At 41.2% G+C, this 25,023-nt stretch overlaps 1 protein-coding gene across 1 annotated transcript in view; it reads left to right on the top strand.

Annotated features, from left to right (window-relative positions):
• The window catches only part of LOC142301233 (kinesin-like protein KIF27), a 95,658-nt gene extending 70,902 nt beyond the window's left edge, over positions 1-24,756 (top strand). Inside the window, exons 14-18 of the mRNA XM_075342255.1 lie at positions 264-361; positions 690-827; positions 2,209-2,376; positions 12,913-13,063; positions 22,474-24,756. Coding sequence (XP_075198370.1) covers positions 264-361; positions 690-827; positions 2,209-2,376; positions 12,913-13,063; positions 22,474-22,514 — 596 coding nt within the window. The 3' untranslated portion in view covers positions 22,515-24,756. The remainder of the gene's footprint in view (positions 1-263; positions 362-689; positions 828-2,208; positions 2,377-12,912; positions 13,064-22,473) is intronic.
• The last annotated feature ends 267 nt before the right edge of the window (positions 24,757-25,023 follow it).

Raw genomic sequence — 25,023 nt, 5'->3', positions numbered from 1 at the left:
ATTTCCCAGGAGTATAGTAAGACATGGGACTCTGGCGTCTTCACCATTAGAAGTAATCCAGAAGTGAGGGATAGCCTAGGGTCCCCTAGCATAAGGGACAGTATATGAGGCCCCTGTTCTTCGATATCCCGAAGTAACATTGTGACATCCCTTTGCATCATCCACAAGCTACTGACTAACAGGCAAACTGACTTGGAGGCATGACCTTGCATGAGTGATATTAGTTGCTGAGTTTTGATAAATGTCAATACTTTGCCTCATAGATATGAAACAATCAACCAAGAACTGTGACTTCACCCTGGATGAAAATGAAAAATACAATTCAAGAGATACCTGTATCCAGGAAACAACATCTAATAAGGTAGGCAGCAAGGGGAAAGCTTCTGGTGACCATTAATTTACATAATTTAAAATATATAAAATCTTAATCCATAAGTACTTGCTCTTGAAGGATGTCATAAGTGTTGATAAGTGAGGGTCTAGATCCTATAAGACCCTTCGTTCTCTATAATTAGGGGACAGAAGCGCTCAGTTGATCCTCAGAGGACAAGCAGGACTGCTCTGCTCATGCTCCAAGGATTATTAAAACAGCATATAGATTTATAAAGTCACCGGTAACGTCTACACATAGGAGAAGCAATGTGACGCATCATGACGATAGTCTTATTGACTGAACATTGTTTTGGCAGAGGTTATTATCAGAATGTCTGGGGATGGAGCTGGAATTCTTAATGGCACAAGCAAGAAGGGAATGGTTGAAGGAGCAACACAAAGCCTTGATCCATATGGAAATTATTGGATTGGAGCAAGACAAGGATAACCAGGAGGTTTGTTTACAGGCTTATTCCTATCTTCATAGATGGATATTTTCAGATAGTGCTTATGAAAACAAGCACTCTTGAATATTACTGCTTGTTATGTTTTAAAGGCATTCTTGAGATATTAAAACTTTACTATTATCTACAGCTTATTGTCTAGGTGACCGACCACCGCTGCTATAAATCCTGTAAGAACTGTACAGAAGCTGGCCGGTAATAGGAGGTAGTCAGCACAGTGCTTACAAGCTAAACAGATAGGAGCTTGTAGGCACTGTACATGTTTTACTGTCAAGCAGTAGTGGTCGGTTTCCAAGGCAACAAGCTGTAAACAACAAAAAGAGAAATGTGTTAAGGGGCTTTACACGCAACGATATTGCTAACGATATGTCGTTGGGGTCACGAAATTTGTGACACACATCCGGCCTCGTTAGCGACGTCGTTGTGTGTGACACCTTTGTGCAAGTGTTAACGATGAAAAATACCCACCTAATCGTTGATCGTTGACACGTCTTTCATTTTCAAAAAAATCGTTGCTGGTGCTGGACGCAGGCTGTTCGTCGTTCCTGAGGCAGCACACATTGCTACGTGTGACACCCCGGGAACAACGAACAACAACGTACCTGCGTCCTCCCGGCAACGAGGTGGGCGTGTTGTTAATGCGGCTGGTCTCCGCCCCTCCACTTCTATTGGTGGGCTGCTGTGTGAAGTCGCTGTGACGGTGAATGAACCTACCCCTTAAAAAAAAGGTTGTTCGCCGCCCACAGCGACGTCGCTAGGAAGGCAAGTATGTGTTACGTGTCCTAGCGATATTGTGAGCCACGGGCAGCGATTTGCCAGTGACGCACAAACGACGGGGGCGGGTGTGTTCACGAGCAACATAGCTAGCGATGTCGCTAGGTGTAAAGCAGCCTTTAATATCTCAAGAAATTATGAAAATTATCCAGCATAATAACCTAGCAGCACAACCATGACACAAACACGGTGGGCTATATTTATCAGAGATATTCTCCCCAAAAGTAAAACTTCCAGGAGAGAATACTTGGGCATCAGTTCTAAGTCTAAATGTAGTGCGAGTCTCAAGACAGAATTCAATATGTGTATTGGATGGGACGTGAAAGGAGGAAGACAACACAAGCAAAGGGAGAACAAACATATTCCATGTACAATAAATGTTACATTTGACAATGTTTTATGAGAAAGCAGCCATGTTTTTCAAATCCTTTAGCGGTCCAGGTTCTTATTTTTAACCCAGTCAAAAAGTAAAATAACAGCATTGACCATTGACCTGAGCTCCAGGATCCTGAGCTAGAGAAAGCCTCATGCCTTGTGTATAACATTTGCTGAATATTACAATTGCTACCATAACTTCTAGTACTTTTACCTTTGACAGATTAGCACAATGGAGCAGGAAGTTCAACATCTACAAAAAGAGAAGTCTGTTATGGTATTGCAACTAGAAGCATTAAGAAGGGAAAGAAATGAGGCAGAAAAGGACCTGGACTTGCTCTGTCACTTTTACAAGGAAGAAGCGCAAGCCCATAAACAACATATCTTACAGGTAAAGCCCATAATCAACATATCTTACAGGTACAAGCCCATAATCAACATATCTTACAGATACAAGCCCATAAACAACATATCTTACAGGTACAAGCCCGTAATCAACATATCTTACAGGTACAAGCCCGTAATCAACATATCTTACAGGAACAAGCCCATAAACAACATATCTTACAGGTAAAGCCCATAAACAACATATCTTACAGGTACAAGCCCATAATCAACATATCTTACAGGTACAAGCCCATAATCAACATATCTTACAGGTACAAGCCCATAAACTACAGATCTTACAGGTACAAGGCCATAAACAACATATCTTACAGGTAAAGCCCATAAACAACATATCTTACAGGTAAATCCCATAAACAACATATCTTACAGGTAAAACCCATAAACAACATATCTTACAGGTAAATCCCATAAGCAACATATCTTACAGGTAAAACCCATAAACAACATATCTTACAGGTACAAGCCCATAAACAACATATCTTACAGGTAAAGCCCATAAACAACATATCTTACAGGTAAAGCCCATAAACAACATATCTTACAGGTAAAACCCATAAACAACATATCTTACAGGTACAAGCCCATAAACAACATCTCTTACAGGTAAAGCCCATAAACAACATATCTTACAGGTACAAGCCCATAAACAACATATCTTACAGGTACAAGCCCATAAACAACATATCTTACAGGTACAAGCCCATAAACAACATATCTTACAGGTACAAGCCCATAAACAACATATCTTACAGGTAAAGCCCATAAACAACATATCTTACAGGTACAAGCCCATAAACAACATATCTTACAGGTAAAGCCCATAAACAACATATCTTACAGGTAAAGCCCATAAACAACATATCTTACAGGTACAAGCCCATAAACAACATATCTTACAGGTAAAGCCCATAAACAACATCTCTTACAGGTAAAGCCCATAAACAACATATCTTACAGGTACAAGCCCATAAACAACATATCTTAGAGGTACAAGCCCATAAACAACATATCTTAGAGGTACAAGCCCATAAACAACATATCTTACAGGTACAAGCCCATAAACAACATATCTTAAGGTCCAGTCACACTAAGCAACTTACCAGCGATCCCAACAACGATAGGGATCGCTGGTAAGTTGCTAGGAGGTTGCTGGTGAGCTGTCACACTGCGACGCTCCAGCGATCCCACCAGCAACCTGACCTGGCAGGGATCGCTGGAGCGTGGCTACACGAGTTGCTGGTGAGCTCACCAGCAACCAGTGACCAGCCCCCAGTCTCCTAGTTACAGCACACATCAGGTTAATTAACCCGATGTGTGCTGCAGCTAAATGTGCACAGAGCAGGGAGCAGCGCACACTGAGCGCTGGCTCCTTGCTCTCCTAGTTACAGCACACATCAGGTTAATTGCCTGATGTGTGCTGCAGCTACATGTGCACAGAGCAGGATCCGGCACTGACAGTGAGAGCGGAGGAGGCTGGTATCAAAGGTAAATATCGGGTAACCAAGGACAGGGCTTCTTGGTTACCCGATGTTTACATTGGTTACCAGCCTCCGCAGAAGCTGGCTCCCTGCTCACTGCACATTAGTTGTTGCTGTCTCGCTGTCACACACAGCGATCTGTGCTTCACAGCAGGACAGCAACAACTAAAAAATGGCCCAGGACATTCAGCAACAACCAACGACCTCACAGCAGGGGCCAGGTTGTTGCTGGATGTCACACACAGCAACATCGCTAGCAACGTCACAAAAGTTGTTCGTTACCAGCGATGTTGCTAGCGATGTTGCTTAGTGTGACGGGGCCTTTACAGGTAAAGCCCATAAACAACATATCTTACAGGTACAAGCCCATAAACAACATATCTTACAGGTAAAGCCCATAAACAACATATCTTACAAGTGCAAGCCCATAATCAACATATCTTACAGGTACAAGCCCATAAATAACATATCTTACAGGTGCAAGCCCATAATCAACATATCTTACAGGTACAAGTCCATAATCAACATATCTTACAGGTACAAGCCCATAAACAACATATCTTACAGGTAAAGCCCATAATCAACATATCTTACAGTTACAAGCCCATAAACAACATATCTTACAGGTAAAGCCCATAATCAACATATCTTACAGTTACAAGCCCATAAACAACATATCTTACAGGTAAAGCCCATAATCAACATATCTTACAGTTACAAGCCCATAAACTACAGTATATACATTACAGATACAAATCCATACACAACATATCTTAAAGGTACAAATCCATATATATACCACATACCTTACTCGTACAAGCCCATACACAACATATCTTACAGGTCAAGCCCATAAACTACATATCTTACAATTAGAAATCCTTACATAACATATCTTACAGGTACCAGCCAACAAACAACATACAGTGGAAACAAGAAGTTTACATACACTATCTACAAAGACACATATGCATGCTTTTCTCACTATCTGACATGAAATCAGAATAAACCTTTCCCATTTTAGGTGGATTAGGAACCCAAATTATTTATATTTGTCAAATGCCAGAATAATGAGAGAGAAAATGTTTTAAGGCATTTTTATTACTTTCTGCAAAGTCAGAAATGTAACCCATTAAATCAAGAAGAAGAACCCATGCATGCACACAATGATAATAAAAGTATATAATAGGTAAGTATAAAATATACTGAGTGCATGAGTTTGGGACTGGAATTGACCAAACGGAATAATTAATGAGGACCAGTAGACAAAAAGCCGCAAAAAAGTCATAAATATAACATCTTTATGAATTTAAAATATGTGACAAAAATGGTTACAAAAACAGGGCGTCAACACACATGAAAAAAAATAGTGCCAAAGGGTATAAAAATAAGGATTAAGTGGATGTTATACACTGTCTGCAGAATTATTAGGCAAATTGTATTTTAGAGGATTTTTTTTATTATTGATCATCAACTATGTTCTCAATCAACCCAAAAGACTAAATATCAAAGCTTAATATTTTTTGAAGTTGGAGTGTTTTTTTTTTTAGATTTGGTTATCTTAGGAGGATATCTATTTGTGCAGGTAACTATTACTGTGCAGAATTATTAGGCAACTTCATAAAAACCAAATATATTCCCATCTCACTTGTTTATTTTCACCAGGTAAACCGATATAACTGCACAAAATTTAGAAATAAACATTTCTGACATGCTAAAACAAAACCCCCAAAAAATAGTGATCAATATAACCACCTTTCTTTATGATGACACTCAACAGCCTACCATCCATAGATTCTGTCAGTTTCTTGACCTGTTTACGATCAACATTGCGTGCAGCAGCCACCACAGCCTCCCAGACACTGTTCCGAGAGGTGTACTGTTATTCCTCCCTGTAAATATTAGATTTTGTGAGGGACCACAGTTTCTCTATGGGGTTCAGATCAGGTGAACAAGGGGGCCATGTCATTATTTTTTCATCTTTTAGACCCTTACTGGCCAGCCACGCTGTGGTGTAGTTGGATGCATGCGATGGAGCATTATCCTGCATGAAAATCATGTATAACGATACCGACTTCTTCCTGTACCACTGCTTGAAGAAGTTGTCTTCCAGAAACTGGCAGTAGGTCTGGGAGTTGAGCTTCACTCCATCCTCAACCCGAAAAGGTCCCACAAGTTCATCTTTGATGATACCAGCCCATACTAGTACCCCACCTCCGTCTGAGTCGGAGTGGAGCTCTATGCCCTTTACTGATCCAGCCTCTGGCCCATCCATCTGGCCCATCAAGAGTCACTCTCATTTCATCAGTCCATAAAATCTTTGAAAAATCAGTCTTAAGATATTTCTTGGCCCAGTCTTGACATTTTATCTTATGTTTCTTGTTCAAAGGTGGTCGTTTCTCAGCCTTCCTTACCTTGGCCATGTACCTGAGTATGGCACACCTTGTGCTTTTTGATACTCCAGTAACGTTGCAGCTCTGAAATATGGCCAAACTGGTGGAAAATGGCATCTTGGCAGCTTCACGCTTGATTTTCCTTAATTCATGGGCAGTTATTTTGCGCTTTTTTTGCCCAACACACTTCTTGCGACCCTGTTGGCTATTTACCATGAAGCGCTTGATTGTTCGGTGATCACGCTTTAAAAGTTTGGCAATTTCAAGACTGCTGCATCCCTCTGCAAGACATCTCACAATTTTGGACTTTTCAGAGCCCATCAAATCTCTCTTCTGACCCATTTTGCCAAAGGAAAGGAAGTTGCCTAATAATTAAGCACACCTTATATAGGGTGTTGATCTCATTACACCACACCCCTCCTCATTACAGAGATGCACATCACCTGATTTACTTAATTGGTAGTTGGCTCTCAAGCCTATACAGCTTGCAGTAGGACAACATGTATAAAAATTATCATGTGATGAAAATACCCATTTGCCTAATAATTCTGCACACAGTGTAAGTTATATAAACAAATCTTATATATATCACTATCAAAAGATAATAAATTCTGTAAATGTCAGATTATATAAAGTGCATAGGGCAAATACCGTATTTTTCGGACCATAAGACGCACTTTTTTTCCCCCAAATGTTGGGGGAAAGTGGGGGGTGCGTCTTATGGTCTGACTGTGGCTGCGGGGAATGAGGGTGCTGCAGTGGAGCGGGTCATCGGAGGCACGAGCAGGCTGTAGCAGCCTGCCGTGACCACGTGGACCCGCTCATTTAATATGCACCCCCATGCTCCCGCCCATCTCTCAGCGGTGAAGCCGGCACTGACAGGTAGGCGGGAGGATGGGCGAGGGATAAACAGCCGGCCCGCATGATCACCCCTGGCAACTGCAGCCTGGAGTGATCATGTGCGGCTGTATTCACTGCCCCCAGCGCATCATCATCAGTGCGGGGGGCAGTGAATCAGTACACATTACTCACCGTTTCCCTGCAGCATCGCTCCTCCTCCCGTCTGTCCGGTCAGCTGACTTGCGTAACTAGCGGCGCGCACAGCGATGACGTCATCGCTGTGCGCACGTGTCCACACGCAGCCGCCGGCACATACCACCGGGGGACATCGCAATGCTGCAGGGGGACGGCTGCATTCAGCGGCGTTGCCGCTGACATAGACGGTAAGTGCAGGGAGTGAGGAAAGGTGAGTATGAACATTTATTTTCTTTATGTGCCACAGGATGCGGCCATACACCAGGATGAGGGCATATAGCAGGATAGGGGTATATTATGAGCAACATTGGGAGTTTATGAGCAACATGGGGAGTATATGAGCAGCATGGGGAGTATACGAGCAGGATGAGGGTATATAGCAGGCTGGGGAGTATATGAGCAGCATGGAGAGTATATGAGCAGGATGAGCGCAAATAGCAGGCTGGGGAGTATATGAGCAGGATGGGGAGTATATGAGCAGGATGAGGGTATATAGCAGGCTGGGAAGTATATGAGCAGGCTGGGGAGTATATGAGCAGGATGGGGAGTATATGAGCAGGCTTTGGTAGTATATGAGCAGGATGGGGAGTATATGAGCAGGATGGGGAGTATATGAGCAGGATGAGGGTATATGAGCAGGCTGGGGAGTATATGAGCAGGCTGGGGAGTATATGAGCAGGATGGGGAGTATATGAGCAGGATGAGGGTATATAGCAGGCTGGGGAGTATATGAGCAGGCTGGGGAGTATATGAGCAGGATGGGGAGTATATGAGCAGGATGGGGAGTATATGAGCAGGATGAGGGTATATGAGCAGGCTGGGGAGTATATGAGCAGGCTGGGGAGTATATGAGCAGGATGGGGAGTATATGAGCAGGATGAGGGTATATAGCAGGCAGGGGAGTATATGAGCAGACTGGGGAGTATATGAGCAGGATGGGGAGTATATGAGCAGGATGAGGGTATATAGCAGGCTGGGGAGTATATGAGCAGGCTGGGGAGTATATGAGCAGGATGGGGAGTATATGAGCAGGCTGGGGAGTATATGAGCAGGCTGGGGAGTATATGAGCAGGATGGGGAGTATATGAGCAGGATGGGGAGTATATGAGCAGGATGGGGAGTATATGAGCAGGATGAGGGTATATGAGCAGGCTGGGGAGTATATGAGCAGGCTGGGGAGTATATGAGCAGGATGGGGAGTATATGAGCAGGATGGGGAGTATATGAGCAGGATGAGGGTATATGAGCAGGCTGGGGAGTATATGAGCAGGCTGGGGAGTATATGAGCAGGATGGGGAGTATATGAGCAGGATGAGGGTATATAGCAGGCTGGGGAGTATATGAGCAGGACATTACCCCATAACAGTGTCAGCAGCAGATCCTCGCCCCATAAGTGTGTCATGACCACATTTTTTGCTTAAAATTTTATTTTCCTATTTTCCTCCTCTAAAACCAGGGTGCGTCTTATGGTCCGGTGCGTCTTATAGTCCGAAAAATACGGTAAATTAATCCTTATAGATAATAGATATGAATTAAACCCACCATGAATAAAGAAATCTAAAAGTTCAAATCACCCCACATTCGCCCCATTGAAAATTAAACAGTTAAAAAAATGCACACCTATTTGGAATTGCCGCGTTCAGAAATGCCCAATCTATCAAAATATAAAATCAATTAATCTGATCGGTAAACTGCGTAGCGGCAAAAAAAAAATCCAAACGCCAAAATTAATTTTTTTTGGTCGTTGCAAATTTTGCGCAAAATGCAATAACAGGCGATCAAAAATCATTGCACCTGCTAAAAAAAAGGTATCATTAAAAATGTCAGCTCACAATGCAAAACCTAAGCAATCAAGGAGCCTGATTTCCCAAAAAATGAGAACGCTACGGGTCGCGGAAAATGACACAAAAAGTGTGCCACTTTTTTGGGAAAAAATTCTGATTTTTGTTTTTAACCCCTTAGATAAAAGTAAACTTATACATGTTTGGTATCTACGAACTCGTATCAACTTAAGGCCTCACACCGACACATCAGTTTTATCATGTAGTGAACACGGTGAATAAAATATCCCAAAAACTATCATGCAATTGCAATTGTTTTTGCAATTTTTCCCCACTCGGATTTTTTTTTGCTGTTTTCCAGTCCACTATATAGTAAAACTCATGCTTTAATTTAGAAGTGCAACTCGTCCCACAAAAAACAAGCCCTCATATGGCAAGACTGACTGAAAAATAAAAAAGTCACGGCTCTCGGAAGAAGGGGAGCAAAAAAGAAAAACGAGAACCAGAAAATCACCCCAGGCTGAAGGGGGTAAATTTTTGGAGATATGTCCCGTGGTCTGATGAAACTAAAATTGGACTATTTGGCCATAATGACCATTGTTACGTTTGGAGGAAAAAGGGAGAAGCTTTGAAGCTTAATAACACCATCCCAACTGTGAAACATGTGGGTGGCAGCATGATGTTGTGGGGTTGTTTTGCTGCAGGAGGGACTGATGCACTTCCCAAAATAGATGTCATCATGAGGAAAGAAGATTATGTGCTGAAGCACTGAAGCAACATCTCTAAATATCAACCAGGAAGTTAAAGCTTGGGTGGAAATTGGTCTTCTAAATGGACAATGACCCGAAGCATACTGCCAAACTGGTTACAATGTGGCTTAAGGATAACAAAGTCAATGTTTTGGAGTGGCCATCACAAAACCCTGATCTCAATCTTATTGAAAATTTATGGGCAAATCTAAAAAGGCCGGTGCGAGCAAGGCAACCTACAAATATGGCTCAGTTACACCAGGTCTGTCAGGAGCAATGGGACCGAATTCCTACCAACTATTGTGAGACGTTTGAGGAAGGAGATCCAAAACATTTGACCCAAGTCATAAAGTTTAAGGACAATGGTATCAAATACTAATGAAATGCATGTAAACTTTTGACTTTGCAGAAAGTAATAAAAGGCCTTAAAAATTCTCTCTCTCTCAGAATTCTGGCATTTGGCAAATATAAATAATTTTAGTTCCTAATTGACCTAAAATGGGAAAGGTTTATTATGATTTCATGTCAGATAGTCAGAAAAATATGTATATATGTGCCTTTTTAGAGAGTGTATGTAAACTTCTGGTTTCAACTGTAGATACAAGTTAAGGGGGCTAACGATATGTCGTCGGGCTCACGGAATTCATGACGCACATCCAGCGTCGTTAGGGACGTCGTTGCGTGTAACAGCTCCGAGCGAGTGTTAACGATCAAAAATACTCACCTAATCGTTGATTGTTGACACATCGTTCATTTTCAAAATCTCGTTGGTCGTTGTCGACGTAGGTTGTTTGTCATTCCTGAGGCAGCACACATCGCTACGTGTGACACCCCGGGAACGACGAACAGCAGCTTACCTGCGTCCTCCGGCAACGAGGTGGGCGTGTCGTTAATGCAGCTGCTCTCCGACCCTCCGCTTCTATTGGTCGGTCCCTGTGTGACGTCACTGTGATGGCGCATGAACCTCCCCCTTAACAAAGACGTTGTTCGCTGCCCACAGCAACGTCGCTAGAAAGGTGTGTGTGAGACAGATGTTAGCGATATTGTGCGCCACAGGTAGCAATTTGCCCGTGACGCACAAACGAAGGGGCAGGTACGCTCGCTTGCGATATCGTAGCATGTAAAGTGGCCTTTAGTCCATTATCGACATATCTGAAAGGTCAATAAACTGTATATCTTGCAGGTACAAGCTCTTCTAACATATTTTACAGATAACATGCCATACTCAACGTATCTCATAGGGAACGGCATAAAAAGCAATATACTAGGATTAACAGCTACACTGCTCAGTATTGCTGTATCATGTCCTCCATGCTGCTGCTGCTGCTACTTATGTGTGTGAGAGATGGGAAGCATTGTCTTTCTTCTTTAGGACACATCAAAGCAGTTACTCTCCTCCCTAGAAATCTTTGTAGCAGTAAGTGACCTGATTCACCAGTGAAGCTAAAAAGCCATATCCATTTTGTTCGGTGTATGAATTATTTAGCAAGGTAGATTGGGAAGGTTGAAAAGAAAGTAACATGAAGTGGGAAGAAAGAAACATTTTATTTTCTAATTCACAATACAGTATAAAGTTTCTTATCTTCAAGTGCACTACTGATTTATGGAAAGTAGTTTTATAATCAGAGGTATACTTTAAATGGTACCTGATAGCTGATAAATGATGCCCAAACCGTAGGCAGCACGTATCAGCTGTCAGGTTCCCTTCAATACAACTAATGCATAAAGCAAATACCATCGATTATCTTGTGACAATGGCACCTGTCAAGGGGTGGAATGTAATAGGCGGCAAGAGAACAATGGTACTTGTGGTTTATATGCAAGAAACAAGAAAAATGAGCAAGCTTAAAGGGGTTATCCAAAATAATAATCACATTACTGCTTTCTTTCAAAAACAGTACCATTCATGCATACAGATAGTGTATAATATAGCTCATCCCTATTCAGGTCAATTAACTTTAATTAAACGGATTTGCAGTACCACAAGCAACCTGTAGACAGGAGGGGTGCTATTTTTGGAAGAAAGCGAACATGATTTTCTAATTTTGGATTTTCCCTTTAAGGAACTGAGTAACTTTGAACAGGGTGAAATTATAAAAATTAAATAACTGGGTCAGAGCATTTCCAGGTCTTGTGATGGGTTCACAATATCCAGTGGTCAGTGCCATCCAAAACTAGTCCAGAGAAAAAGATCTGCTGAACTAGAGATCAGGTCAAAGTCGCAATATCCACGAACTACAATGGGCAGATAAGTATCAGAACTAGACCGTGGAGTACCGTAATGGTTAAGGGGTGACGTTTTATATTTTCACTTCTCTCATGAGGATGCTTGATATGTGTAAAGCTGACGTGTAAAAGATTTTGCCCCACAATGCATTAAAGGGAACCTGTCAGCAGTTTTGGGGCCTATAAATTGCAGCCACCATCAGTAGGCTAATCAGGGCAGATCAAAGTACGCCTGTGCAGGACCTCAAAGCCGGCGAGTGTGGATGACGTAGGACTCGTCCTGCACTCCGGCTTCAGAAGAAGGACAACAAAGATGGCCGAAAGAGGAGGCCCCGGTACAGGAGAACGAAGACGCCCATATGACCCAACTCTACCGCAGCGACTGTTTAGGTAAGTATTATAACGTGATTTTTACGTTCTACACAGCAGCCTGGGCTCTTATATACAGTATGTTAGAATTCTGTTTATAAGAGCCCACTGGTGGTGGCCGCAGCTTATAGGCCCCAAAACTGATGACAAGTTCCCTTTAAGGGAAGAACACAATGTGATGCCCAGGGGAATGTTCTCCTGGGATACATTGGGTCATGTGGATGCTACGTTCACACATACCTATACTTACCAACAGCTGAAGGCTCAAAATTAAGGCATTGAAACACATCCAACCCACGAAGTGACCCACTTCGAGAGGGATCTGCTGCTCAAGTCTTCAGACACCTTCAGTTGACTTGCAGCATAAATGACTCAAGTAGCTCAAAGGAAACTTACAGAATATTAGATTATGGCTCAAAGGTTTGGATGCATAAAATATTCTCTCTATATATCCACTTCTAATATAGCCTTATCTCTGATGTGGTCAGATATTCCATGCTTATCGGGGGTTGCTGGAGGAACAAATGGACACTCAGGAACATCGCTACAGAAAACTTCTAGAAGAAACTATCCAGGATGCCGTTCAACTTTCTGCTCGAAACCAAGATCTGGAAATCGAGAACAAGGAACTACAAAACAGTAAGAAAGTCAATCTAAGTTTCATAGTTTTCAAAATCCCTGTGTGTATATGTGTGTAACTGTACATTCATATCAGGGTGATTGCATGGGGAGCTTCGCTCGCTCCACAAGTGGCTGATGCTGGCTATATTAAATAGCTGGCATATGTCTCTAACAGCCAAGGCTAATAACCATTGAAACGAGACTTTCAGTCTCTAACAACTGGCATTTAAATGACATTACAACCGATGCGAGCATCCATCAGCCTCCCATTATGTGATTGTGGGATGCTCATGCACAGGTTGATTGGACACAAGTTACAGGTAACGTATGGGTTCAGGGATGCAGATTTTAGAGCAAGAGGAACAAAGCTATTCAATTTTATATACCTAATCTGAAAAGTAATGTCAAAAACGAAGAAACTTCAGCTCTCCCCTCTTCACTCCCAAATCTTACCTCCGGTGCACGGAAACACCCTGACCTGGGTGAGAACATATGAAGAAAAGGAGAAATTCCAGCAACTCCAGGAGAAAGTAGAATTTGCTTTAAAAACAGATTCTTTATTGATAATAAAAATATTCCATCCAAGCAAGACAAAAATAGAGAGGCAAGACAGAGGAGCTGTTTCCTACGCGTTTCAACCTGAATAGGTCTTAATCATGGAATGTGCAGAGAAAATCTCTAAGACAGTATTTAAAGTCTGTGCACAACAAGAACAGGTTGAATTGATTGGATGTGTTACCACCTAGCTCATTTAATGCGGAGAGCACAGAGAGAAAAAAAAGGGAAGAATAGAAACTGAGACACTGCACCGAAATTTCAGCACAACAAATAATAAATAAAAAGAAAAAACACCAATATATATACATAAACTGATTAAAAATAGAAATAACCAGAGAGATCACATGATAAGAAATATATATATGCCCGGTATAATTTATAGAGAAGGGGCTCTTTTAAAGACAAGAAAGATTTTTTCTGACAGGGACAAAAAAAGGGAAAAAAGGAAAAAAATCGTTACTGCCCATATTGCTATATAGTGAAAATTTAAATTCAAATGTTAAAGGAATAACCTTGAACCATCAAATATTTGATAATCACTAGAGTATGATATAATATAATTATTAGTACTGAGAAAGGTATGTCCTATAAAGAACAAATAATATAGGGATTTCAAGTATACTGCATAACAAGATCTCTCCTCATATTCAGACCATGCGGCATTCTCGTGCCCAATTTAAAAATCCAGAAAGATTCTCTGTTGAGAATCTTTCTTTTAAGATTATTTAACCTGCTTATTTTCCACTCCTTATGGATCTACCTCTGCACAGGAGAACTAAATTTAATTCCATTTTTAACCCTCGCAATGGCACTACTTCTATAGAGGCTACTGTTAAAGATAATGAGGAGCTACTTCAGCTACACAGATTGTTGGAAAAACACAAATCCAGAGAAGCCAGGTTATGGTGGGATTCCACATCATTACGCTCATATGTAGACAAGAATATGATACCTCGTGGTCTGAGGATTATTAAGTCTCCGACGTTTGCTACATTCTCTGAAAATTTCCTATCAGATTGGAATACTATTCTTTCTAAATGTTCCATCCAGTTAATGGAGCTTATTATTAAGCATGAGGAACAGGAATTAGAAGCGGTTAAAAAATCTATTTTGGAAACAGAGACTTTGTTGGACAAATTTAAGGACATTTCTGATTTTACCACACTTAATGACAACTTGGACAAACATCTGAATATTTTGGATGATAAAATCGCAGAAAGGAAAAAACGTAAATTTGACAGAGACACCATGGACTACCAGACTGACAAGATTTATACTTGGAGGAATCAACAGCACCAAAGTTCCATTTTAAGATCGCAATATAAAAATAAGAGGTTTTTTCAAAAAAACTACAACAGGAAAGTCAGTTTCGGCGATACCAGTATTTCCTCAGCTACTACGAATTATTCAGTGGATATTTCTTCTGATTCTTCTTCGGAGGGAGTTATGACACCCGCTCCACTTGATAAAAGGTTTAAAAACAAGAAAAACCATACTTCAAAAAACGCATCAGGAGAGGAGGTCGCAAACATCGGAAATACCAGATATCCGGACCGCAGGAAACGGAGATATTAACCTGTCCAGTTTGGAACCTCTCAGCCCAGATTCTTTCACAGCCCCACTTATCAGTATTATCTAAAGGACTTAGTTTTTGTCCCACGAATAAATTCAATCTCTTCAATACGCTGCTGGACATTAACAAATTGGCCAGAAATCTGACTTTGAAGTGCCACTTCACCGATAATGAAGATTCACAGGATGATTCCAGTCTTACTCTGGGTTCTGATATGTCTGATTCTAATGTGATTCCTAGGTTTTGTGAGTTGAAAAAACTTTCTGATTTGAGGCAACTTGAATCAGAATCCAGAAATTATGATTTTCTTCCTGACAGGTTTATCACAAGTAATTCTTCTTTTTATCCTGTTCAGTCCAGACCATCTGTATTAGATATTTTTCAAGAACACATTGAGGAGGATTTGGTTGCTCTTGATAGGATCACAGGTGTCAGAAACAACAATCTCAACCCCCAAGAGGTTTTGGCTTTACAAGATTTACAATCTAACACCGGTTTAATTATCAGGGAAGCCGACAAGGGGGGTGGGGTTGTTGTTTTGGATGCACTTTTGTATTTTAAAATGAACCATGCCATTTTGTCTGATGATCATTCTATTTACATTTACAAGGGGACCCAACCAATTTCTTTAAGGTAAAGATGGATAAAATGCTTCAGGCTGGTTTGGAGGGGGGCATTTTTACACAAAAAATGTATGACTATCTTAAAGTGGATCATCCTGTGATTCCTGTGTACCATGCCCTCCCCAAACTACATAAAGGTGTTTTTCCCCCTCCATTTAGGCCCATTATATCCGGCATTGGTTCCCTTGGTGAAAAACTTGGTGCTTGGTTGGATCATTTTTTGCAGCCTTTAGTTAGAGAATTGCCAGGTTTTCTCAGAGACACTAAATCCCTTATCAATAATTTGAACTTTATATCCTGGCAGGGCAACTACATGTGGCTGACGTGTGATATTGTCAGCCTTTATCCTTCTATTCCACATCATGTAGCTATTGATTGTTTGCTGTTGTTTCTTAGAAAACACAGTTCATATCCCATTCACAAACAAAATTTTATCATCACTGCAATTAACTTTTTATTAACGCACAATTATTTTTCCTTTGATGAAAAGTTTTTTCTGCAGAAATGTGGCGTTAGCATGGGAGGGAAATTCTCTCCCTCCCTTGCTAATATTGTTGTAGCCATTTTTGAGGAATTTTACATATTCAATGATGATAATGAATTTTCAGATCATATAATTTTTTACACACGTTACATAGACGATGTATTAATTATATGGAAGGGGGATGTGGTCACTGCACATTCTTTCATTAACCATCTCAACCAAAATTCTTTTAATCTCAAATTCACATTTCAAACAAATTCCACTAGCATTAATTATCTAGATGTCACTTTGATGGGGAAGGGTAGTGTAGTGGAGATCCTTCCTTACCATAAGGACACGGACTCCAACTCCATTCTAATGGCTAGTTCATGTCATTCTCCGCATGTCATCAAAAATATTCCGCTTGGTGAACTTATCAGGTTAAAGCGCAATTGTTCTTGTCCAGAGGTTCTACAAGTGAAAATGGACTGTGCTCTTACCAAGCTAAAACACAGGGGCTACCCGAAATGGTGTCTAGATCGGGCAAAAATTATAGTTAATGAAATAGATAGATCGGATTTATTTAGAGATAATAATAAAAATAAGAACAAGTATAGTAGGAATAATGGTGTGACGTTTATAACGAATTTTTCTCCTCAATTCCATGATATAGTTAAAATAGTACAAAAACATCTGCCTATTTTACTTAGCGATGATTTATTAAATCGGATTTTCACTAAAAATAAAATCAATTTTGTGGCCAGAAGAGCCCCTAATCTTGCCAATATTTTATCCCCTAGTTTGGTTGTAAGTAAAAAGGACAATGCCATCTCTAAGAATTGGTTATCCTGCACAGGTTTTTTTGGCTGTGGGCACAACTTTTGCATCTCGTGCAAACATGCAAAAAAATGCAAATCATTTACATCTAATTATACAGGACTTTCCTATAACATTAACCGCTTTATAAACTGCAATACCCCAAATGTGGTTTATTTGATTGAGTGTATTTCCTGCCACGTTCAATATGTTGGCTGCACCAGTTGTCCCCTTAAACAAAGAATACGTAGACACATTAAATACATCTGCGGTAAATGTGTCTGCTGTTTCTAGACACTTTGCCTCTGTTCACAACAGATGTCTTGATAATCTTGTTTTCACAGGCATTGAAAAAGTTTCCAGACCTAAGAGAGGGGGGGATCTTAAAAGAAAGATTCTCAACAGAGAATCTTTCTGGATTTTTAAATTGGGCACGAGAATGCCGCATGGTCTGAATATGAGGAGAGATCTTGTTATGCAGTATACTTGAAATCCCTATATTATTTGTTCTTTATAGGACATACCTTTCTCAGTACTAATAATTATATTATATCATACTCTAGTGATTATCAAATATTTGATGGTTCAAGGTTATTCCTTTAACATTTGAATTTAAATTTTCACTATATAGCAATATGGGCAGTAACGATTTTTTTCCTTTTTTCCCTTTTTTTGTCCCTGTCAGAAAAAATCTTTCTTGTCTTTAAAAGAGCCCCCTTCTCTATAAATTATACCGGGCATATATATATTTCTTATCATTTGATCTCTCTGGTTATTTCTATTTTTAATCAGTTTATGTATATATATTGGTGTTTTTTCTTTTTATTTATTATTTGTTGTGCTGAAATTTCGGTGCAGTGTCTCAGTTTCTATTCTTCCCTTTGTTTTTCTCTCTGTGCTCTCAGCATTAAATGAGCTGGGTGGTAACACATCCAATCAATTCAACCTGTTCTTGTTGTGCACAGACTTTAAATACTGTCTTAGAGATTTTCTCTGCGCATTCCATGATTAAGACCTATTCAGGTTGAAACGCGTAGGAAACAGCTCCTCTGTCTTGCCTCTCTATTTTTGTCTTGCTTAGATGGAATATTTTTATTATCAATAAAGAATCTGTTTTTAAAGAAAATTCTACTTTCTCCTGGAGTTGCTGGAATTTCTCCTTTTCTTAATCTGAAAAGTAGGCAGTCTTTATAAAAAATACACAAAAATGTTACAAAGGGGACAAAACAATACAGTGTATACAGTTACATAAAATAAAAGGTATTAACAAAAGAAAAGTACTTGACCTGTGTTTGCAGGGGTGACACAATTCTCTTTTTTGAAGGGAAGCTCTCCTACTAAAAAAATATGGAACAACAGCATAGTAAAACTGACAGAAAACTAAAATCTGATTTTTATTAGATCAAGCTTATGCTCACATGCCTCCCCTTAATGACCGGGGCTGTCCATGGGATGTGGCTCCTGTCTGTAGAAAATTATGAGATACCCAGCTTTCAGTATAGCTTTGCCCCTGGAGGTCTCAGACAAAAGATATCATGGTGATGGTTCCTATCACGATTTTACCTTTCTATAGAGATGAAACTTGGCATGGATAGTATAATCCATTTGATCAATATGAATTTGGGCCTGATGCACAGGCGGCATAGTTAAGTAATAACATGCAAGTTATTCTCCTTGGACTCACGATGCAGAAAATGTGTCTCCCATAACTGTAGGATCTACGCTTACCACAAAACCCTAAATATTCACAATTTGGCCCTGGCTGCAATCCGGCTACTGTTAAGGCCCCGTCATACACAGAGATAAATCTTTGGCAGATCTGTGGTTGCAGTGAAATCATGGACATATTGTTCCATTTGTACACAGCCACAAACCTGATTGTCCACAATTTCACTGCAACCACAGATCTGCCACAGATTTATTTATCTCTGTGTGTGACAGGGTCTTAAGTCTTTTGAAATTCAGCCAACTCCAGAGGTGACAGAAGGATCGCTTCTCAATCTCTGTATATACAAAGCACAGGCTTTTTTGTCTGCTTTATAGCAGATATACCAGTTCAATTACCTGTCCACACCATGGGGTTCTATTTCAATGAACGCTGGACAGGGGTAAGATGTAGTGTTAGATTGCAAACTCTTGGTTCATGTCCAAATTATGATGAAGCCATGTTACATTATGACAAACTATTAAAAAAAATGAACTCCCCTTTTCTCCTATGAAAAATAAAGAAATAACCGGTATTGACATATTCGGAAGTGTACAAAAATTACATATCGGGTATTTCCATATTCGTAAGTGTCCAAAATAAAAGCAATTACCTGATTGGTACACACTGTAATGATAAAAGAAGAATAATGCCACAATTGCAATTTTTTTTTTCGATCGCCACACCTCCCTAAAAAAATATACTACAATAAAAAGTAATCAAAAGATATATGCATATAAGTGTATAGTCCCCAAAATGGTATCAATAAAAACGCCTGTCTGGATGTTCCCTGACTCTAGTGACTTACCTTCCTATGTGCTAGCAGGCCTCAAGATAGGCGGGGCAGAATAGGACCTGGGCCTGACTGTACTGGGTTCTGAAAGCTGAATATATGATTCCCAGCCCATGTACACCTGCACATTACACTTATAGTGACAGGTGTGCTGCCCCTTGTTTTGTTTTTATTTTTTTGTACTCAGGTCGTGCCCGTACCTCCTCCCTGGACTGTGCACCTTATCTATTTAGCTTTCCACAGGCAGGTCCCAATACACTCAGGCACTGGTACTCTTATGCCTGCCTCTATCTTGAGGCCTGGTTGGCACATAGCGAGGTAAGTCATTGGAGTCTGAGACAATCCTGATTTGGTACACCTTGTCACAATGCAATCGCTTTTAGGCTATGTGCCCACGGGACAATATACCCGCGGACTTTGCTGCAGATTTTCCAGATAAATCTGCAGGTTAACGCAAGTACAGACACTCCCCTTGTTATCCTATGGGATTTGGGGAATGCTGTATCAATGCTGCGGTACGTGCAGCTGCGGAAAATGCTGCGTATATCCCACAGCCGCACATAACTGCATGTCAATTATTCATGCGGAAATATCTGCTGATGTCCCGCCTTCCTACTATGGAGATAGAGAGCGGGACGTCCGCAGATATTTTGGGAACTTGTCCCGCAGGTTTAACGCAACAAAATGGATAGCTGCGGATTCCGGCCAGCAGCTGCATGAAACCTGTGGATAAAACTGCGGCAAAGTCCGCGGGTACGTTGTCCTGGGTAGCATATAGCCTTATGCTTTTTTGATCACAAAAATGTTAACCAAGTACCCTGAGTTTTACACATGTGCTGCTCTTTGTTCCCTTGCTGCAGAGTGCTTGTGCATATGTTTGTATTCTAGGTTTTTTTGTTAATGGCCATAGTGTACATTGGAACCTGCATATATGACTTATATAGTAGCAGATGTGCCGGCCCTTGTTTTTTTTTCTTCAGTACATGATACAGTAAAATGAATGGTGTTATTCAAAAATATAATCTGCCCCACAAAAAAAAGGCCTTCATATTGCTATGCCAGTGGGATAAAAAGTTATAACTATATAGCCTTTGGAGGAGGAAAAAACATGAGCGCAAAAACGGAAAATTGCCCATTCCTGAAAGGGTTAGGTTAAAACTTATACTTACCCTGCGATTCCTGCAGCCAATCAGCGGCCACATCACCCCATCTGAGAGCAGCATAATATAGAGACAGAGACCCTGATTCCAGAAATCGCTTACTGGGCTGTTTGCTGTCATTTTAATAAAATTACTGTTTTCTCTGCTGCAGATCTAGCAGTTATACAGAGCTCATGAATTTGCTGGACTACCTGCAGCACACTAAGTAGTCCTGTAATGATAATCTACTGCTGATTAAACTCTAATTTTATCAAAACTACACTAAGCAGCCTAGTAAGTGACACATTGCTGGAATCAGGATCCCTACGTTATGCTGCTCTCAGATTATGTGGCAAAAGCCTGGTGATATATTCCCTTTTAGGAGTTTTAGACAACCCCTTTAACATGTGAACATTGAAAGTGAAAGGATATCATCCGTATAGGAACCACAATGCCAGGGTGTCCAGCGGTGGCAGTAACATGCTTTCTCTTCATGCCAAGGTTCTGTCATAAGAGCTGCGGCTAGTAGAAGCTGATGTACACAGCACATACCTATACAGCTCCCACTGACTGCTCTACAATCTGTATGAATACATAGAGTTGACCCTATTCCATATTCAAGGGGTTTTCCACTATTAGAGAATACCTGTTTAATCAATTTTCAGGGCCACAAAGAAAATATAAAGCATGTACACTCGCCTCCCTCAGCAGTTTTGTTCCAGTGTTGTTAGCGCTGCTATTGTTGTGTCATGTGACCAGTGTCGCCAGTCAGTAGTGCCTGATTTGGTGTACGGGTCACATGACACAATAATGTCACTTAGCCCAATGGGAATAGCAGTGCTGACATTGCTGGAATGTGGCTGCTGCGGGAGGTGAGTATCCATTGTTTTTATATTCAATGGGGACCTGAATTGATTAAGCAGAGGTTCTCCAGCAGTGGACAAACCATTTAAACCTTAACATTGTGATCCGAGTCCATTTTGGAAATGTGTATATAATGTAAGAAAAAAATATGTATTCATATCCACACACCCTTCATGTGCCTGCAGTATCCAGTACTTCTAAAAGATCAGAATGTCTGACAATCCAGGACCTTGGTGGTTAAAATAATGACTAAAGGCCGCTTTATACGCAGTTGGGGTCACGGAATTCGTGATGCACATCCGGCCTCGTTAGCGACGTCGTTGCATGTGAAACTTACGAGGGACCGCTAACGAGCAAAAATACTCACCTTATCGTTGATCGTTGACACGGTGCTCTATTCACGAATATCGTTGCTGATGCAGGACGCAGGTTGTTCGTCGTTCTCGTGGCAGCACACATCGCTATGTGTGACACCGCAGGAACGAGGAACATCACTGTACCTGCGGCCGCCGCCAATGCGGAAGGAAGAAGGTGGGCGGGATGTTCGTCCTGCTCGCTCATCTCCGCCCCTCCGCTTCTATTGGGCGGCCGCTTAGTGACGTCGCTGTGACACCGCACGAACCGCCCCCTTAGAAAAGAGGCGGCACCGGTCGCAGCGACGTCGCTAGGCAGGTAAGTACATGAGACTGTTCCTAATGATGTTGTGCGCCATGGGCAGCGATGTGCCCATGACGCACAACCGACGGAGGCGGGTACGCTCACTAGCGAGATCGCGTGTAAAGCGGCCTTAAGAGCATCCAGCAAGTTGTACTATATTTATGATGGGATACTCTATTAGTATTTCAGAAAGGTCTGATTATTATATTTAATTGTTTCTTTAATGTCCTATTTCAGGCTTAACAGAGCTAAAAAGAAATGATGTGAAGAAATCCTGAGTGACAACTCTACGTAATAGAGATGCCTACAGAGAAATATCATAAAGGAAGAACCCTTACTCATCTGATGAAGGCAATCCAGTGCTCCTCCCGTGTTTTTCATGCCGCAGCAATAACGTGCCCGTCTACCCACGTGATTGCTGCAGCCAGGACTGTGGTCCTGTGTCCAACACCACTGAGGCCAGAGCAGCAGTAACATGGGGAGACGAGGCGTCTTCTCTGCAGCGCTGTAAACAAAGATCAGTGGGGATTTTTCTCTAAAATTTGCTTGTTAGGCTACATGCGCACGCTGCATCTTTTTGTGTTCACAAACTGCAGCCAAAACTGCAGCCAAAATGCAGCCAAAACTGCACCTTGTCAGAGAGAGCCTGGAAATGTCACAAAAAACGCATGTAATTTTAGGTGCGTTGTTGGTGCGTTTTCGGTGCGTTTTTCACACCCTGTGTTTTTCCTGCGTTTTTGTGACAAATGTTGACAAAAACGCAGGAAGAATGAACATGCTGCATTTTATTTGTCACAAACCTTTGACAAATAAAACGCTGACAAATAAACTGCAACGTGCGCATGACAAATCTGACTTCTCATAGACTTTGCTGGGAAGTCAAATGTCAGAAAGTTCTGACAACAAAACTGCAGCCAAAAAAGCAGCAAAAAAGCAGGAAAAAAAGCAGCGTGCGCATGTAGCCTTATGATTTTTACCTGTTGCCAGTCCTATGGCACTTCAGCATTGGTTTCAGCATAGAAAGAAAGCTATCCCATGTTGGCGCGTGACTAGTGATCTGCTTGAAGGGCGCAGGATATCAGTCTCAGTCTAGCACAACATTTATCCCATTCCCTTGGACAAAAGCCCCTCGCACATGAACGGACTTGGTATGCTTTACTGTTTTCATGAACCAGGACTTATGGCAGCTTTCACCTATTCTTCCAGATGTATCAAACAGGCTTAAGGGGGCTTCATCAGAAAATAACTTTAACATAGTCCTCAGCTTATACGATCTCTGTACATTCTGCAAGTTATTGAAGCCCCCTTCAGACTGTTTGGGACATCTGGTGGATGACTGCGCGGAGATAAAAAGCTGAGAGCCACTCAGTAAAGTGTCCTGAGGCCATTTATGTAGGGGGTTGCTTTCTATCCAAGGGTTCAAAATCCCATCAAGGACAAAATCTGCAAGAAGTTCTCGTTTTTTTTGCACGGGTGTCCTCTAGGTACACAGTTTCCTCCCACACTCCAAAGACAGAACTAATAGGGAATTTTGATGGTCAGCGCCAGTGGGGACAGTGATGATGATGTCTGTAAAGTGCTGCTGAATATTATAGTGCTATATGAGTAAAATAAATCCAAGGAAGTGGGTTGACTTATGATTTTGCCTAAGAACACTGCCATGAATAAATAATGGCATCTAAACATCACCCAAAAGCAACTTCTCCAACAATCCAGGAGCAATTTGATGACGAACAATGACTGTTCCAGCATGACGGAAACCATGTCATAAGGCAAAAGTGATAACTGAGTGGCTCGGTGAGCAAAACATTGAAATTTCAGGTCCGTGGTCAGGAAATTCTCTAGATTTTAGTCTCATTGAGAACCTGTGGTCAATCCTCAAACATACATAAAAACACAGAAATTGTGATAAACGTCAAGCATTCATTAGACAAGAATGGGTTGTCATCAACAGGGCTGGGACAAGGGATAGGCAGGGTAGGGAGCTGCCTTGGGCAGCCTTCATATCACAGGGGGAGGGGTGCAATTTCCTCTAACAGCTGCCACCCACCGGTCAGCTCTGCTCTGTCTACACACAGTCACCACTGTTTCTCTATACAGGAGACATCTTAAAGCTATGCATGTGAGCATTACCATGCTTGGGTGCTCAGAACTCAAACCGAAAAGGTCAGACCCTCAGTCGGGCTCGAATCGAGTATGATACAAGTCAATGGGAACATCTTCCAGAAAAAATACTTGAGTTTCCCATTGACTTCCATTATACTCGGTACTCAAGTCAAGCCTGTCTGAGCATCCGACCTGCTTATAGCTAGTACCGAGCATTGTAGTGATCATTCTTCACTAGTCATCACCAACAAAGGCTTTTGTACGAAATATTAAATACATTTCAGTAGGCGTGTTCAATACTTTTTCCCTGTGTCATTTCCCATTATTACACATATCAATTTATGGATATTTATAGTTTGATTTCTTTGCCTGTGTGGATTGGATGGGTTGTTACCGATATCTGGTGAGAAATTAATGTCAACAAGACCTTTATAAAAGTATATTTAATAAGAAAATTGGTGACGTGTTCAATATTTATTTCAGCCACTGTCTGTATATAGTGTATCGGTGTTTGAATATTTAAATGTGTCTGTAATTGTAAAGAGAAGGATAATTAACCCGACCTGTACTAAAACTTGGCCAGTCACATCCATAAATTCCGGATGTGACTAGCTCCATGTGCTTATCTACAATTACATGCAAAGGTTTGGGCACCCCTCGCCAAAATTACTGTTGTTATCA

The sequence above is a fragment of the Anomaloglossus baeobatrachus genome, chromosome 4 (assembly GCF_048569485.1).
Source record: "Anomaloglossus baeobatrachus isolate aAnoBae1 chromosome 4, aAnoBae1.hap1, whole genome shotgun sequence".
NCBI lineage: Eukaryota > Metazoa > Chordata > Amphibia > Anura > Aromobatidae > Anomaloglossus > Anomaloglossus baeobatrachus.
The sequence above is the reverse complement of the archived record's forward strand: the minus strand, read 5'-3'. Positions and strand labels throughout refer to the sequence as shown.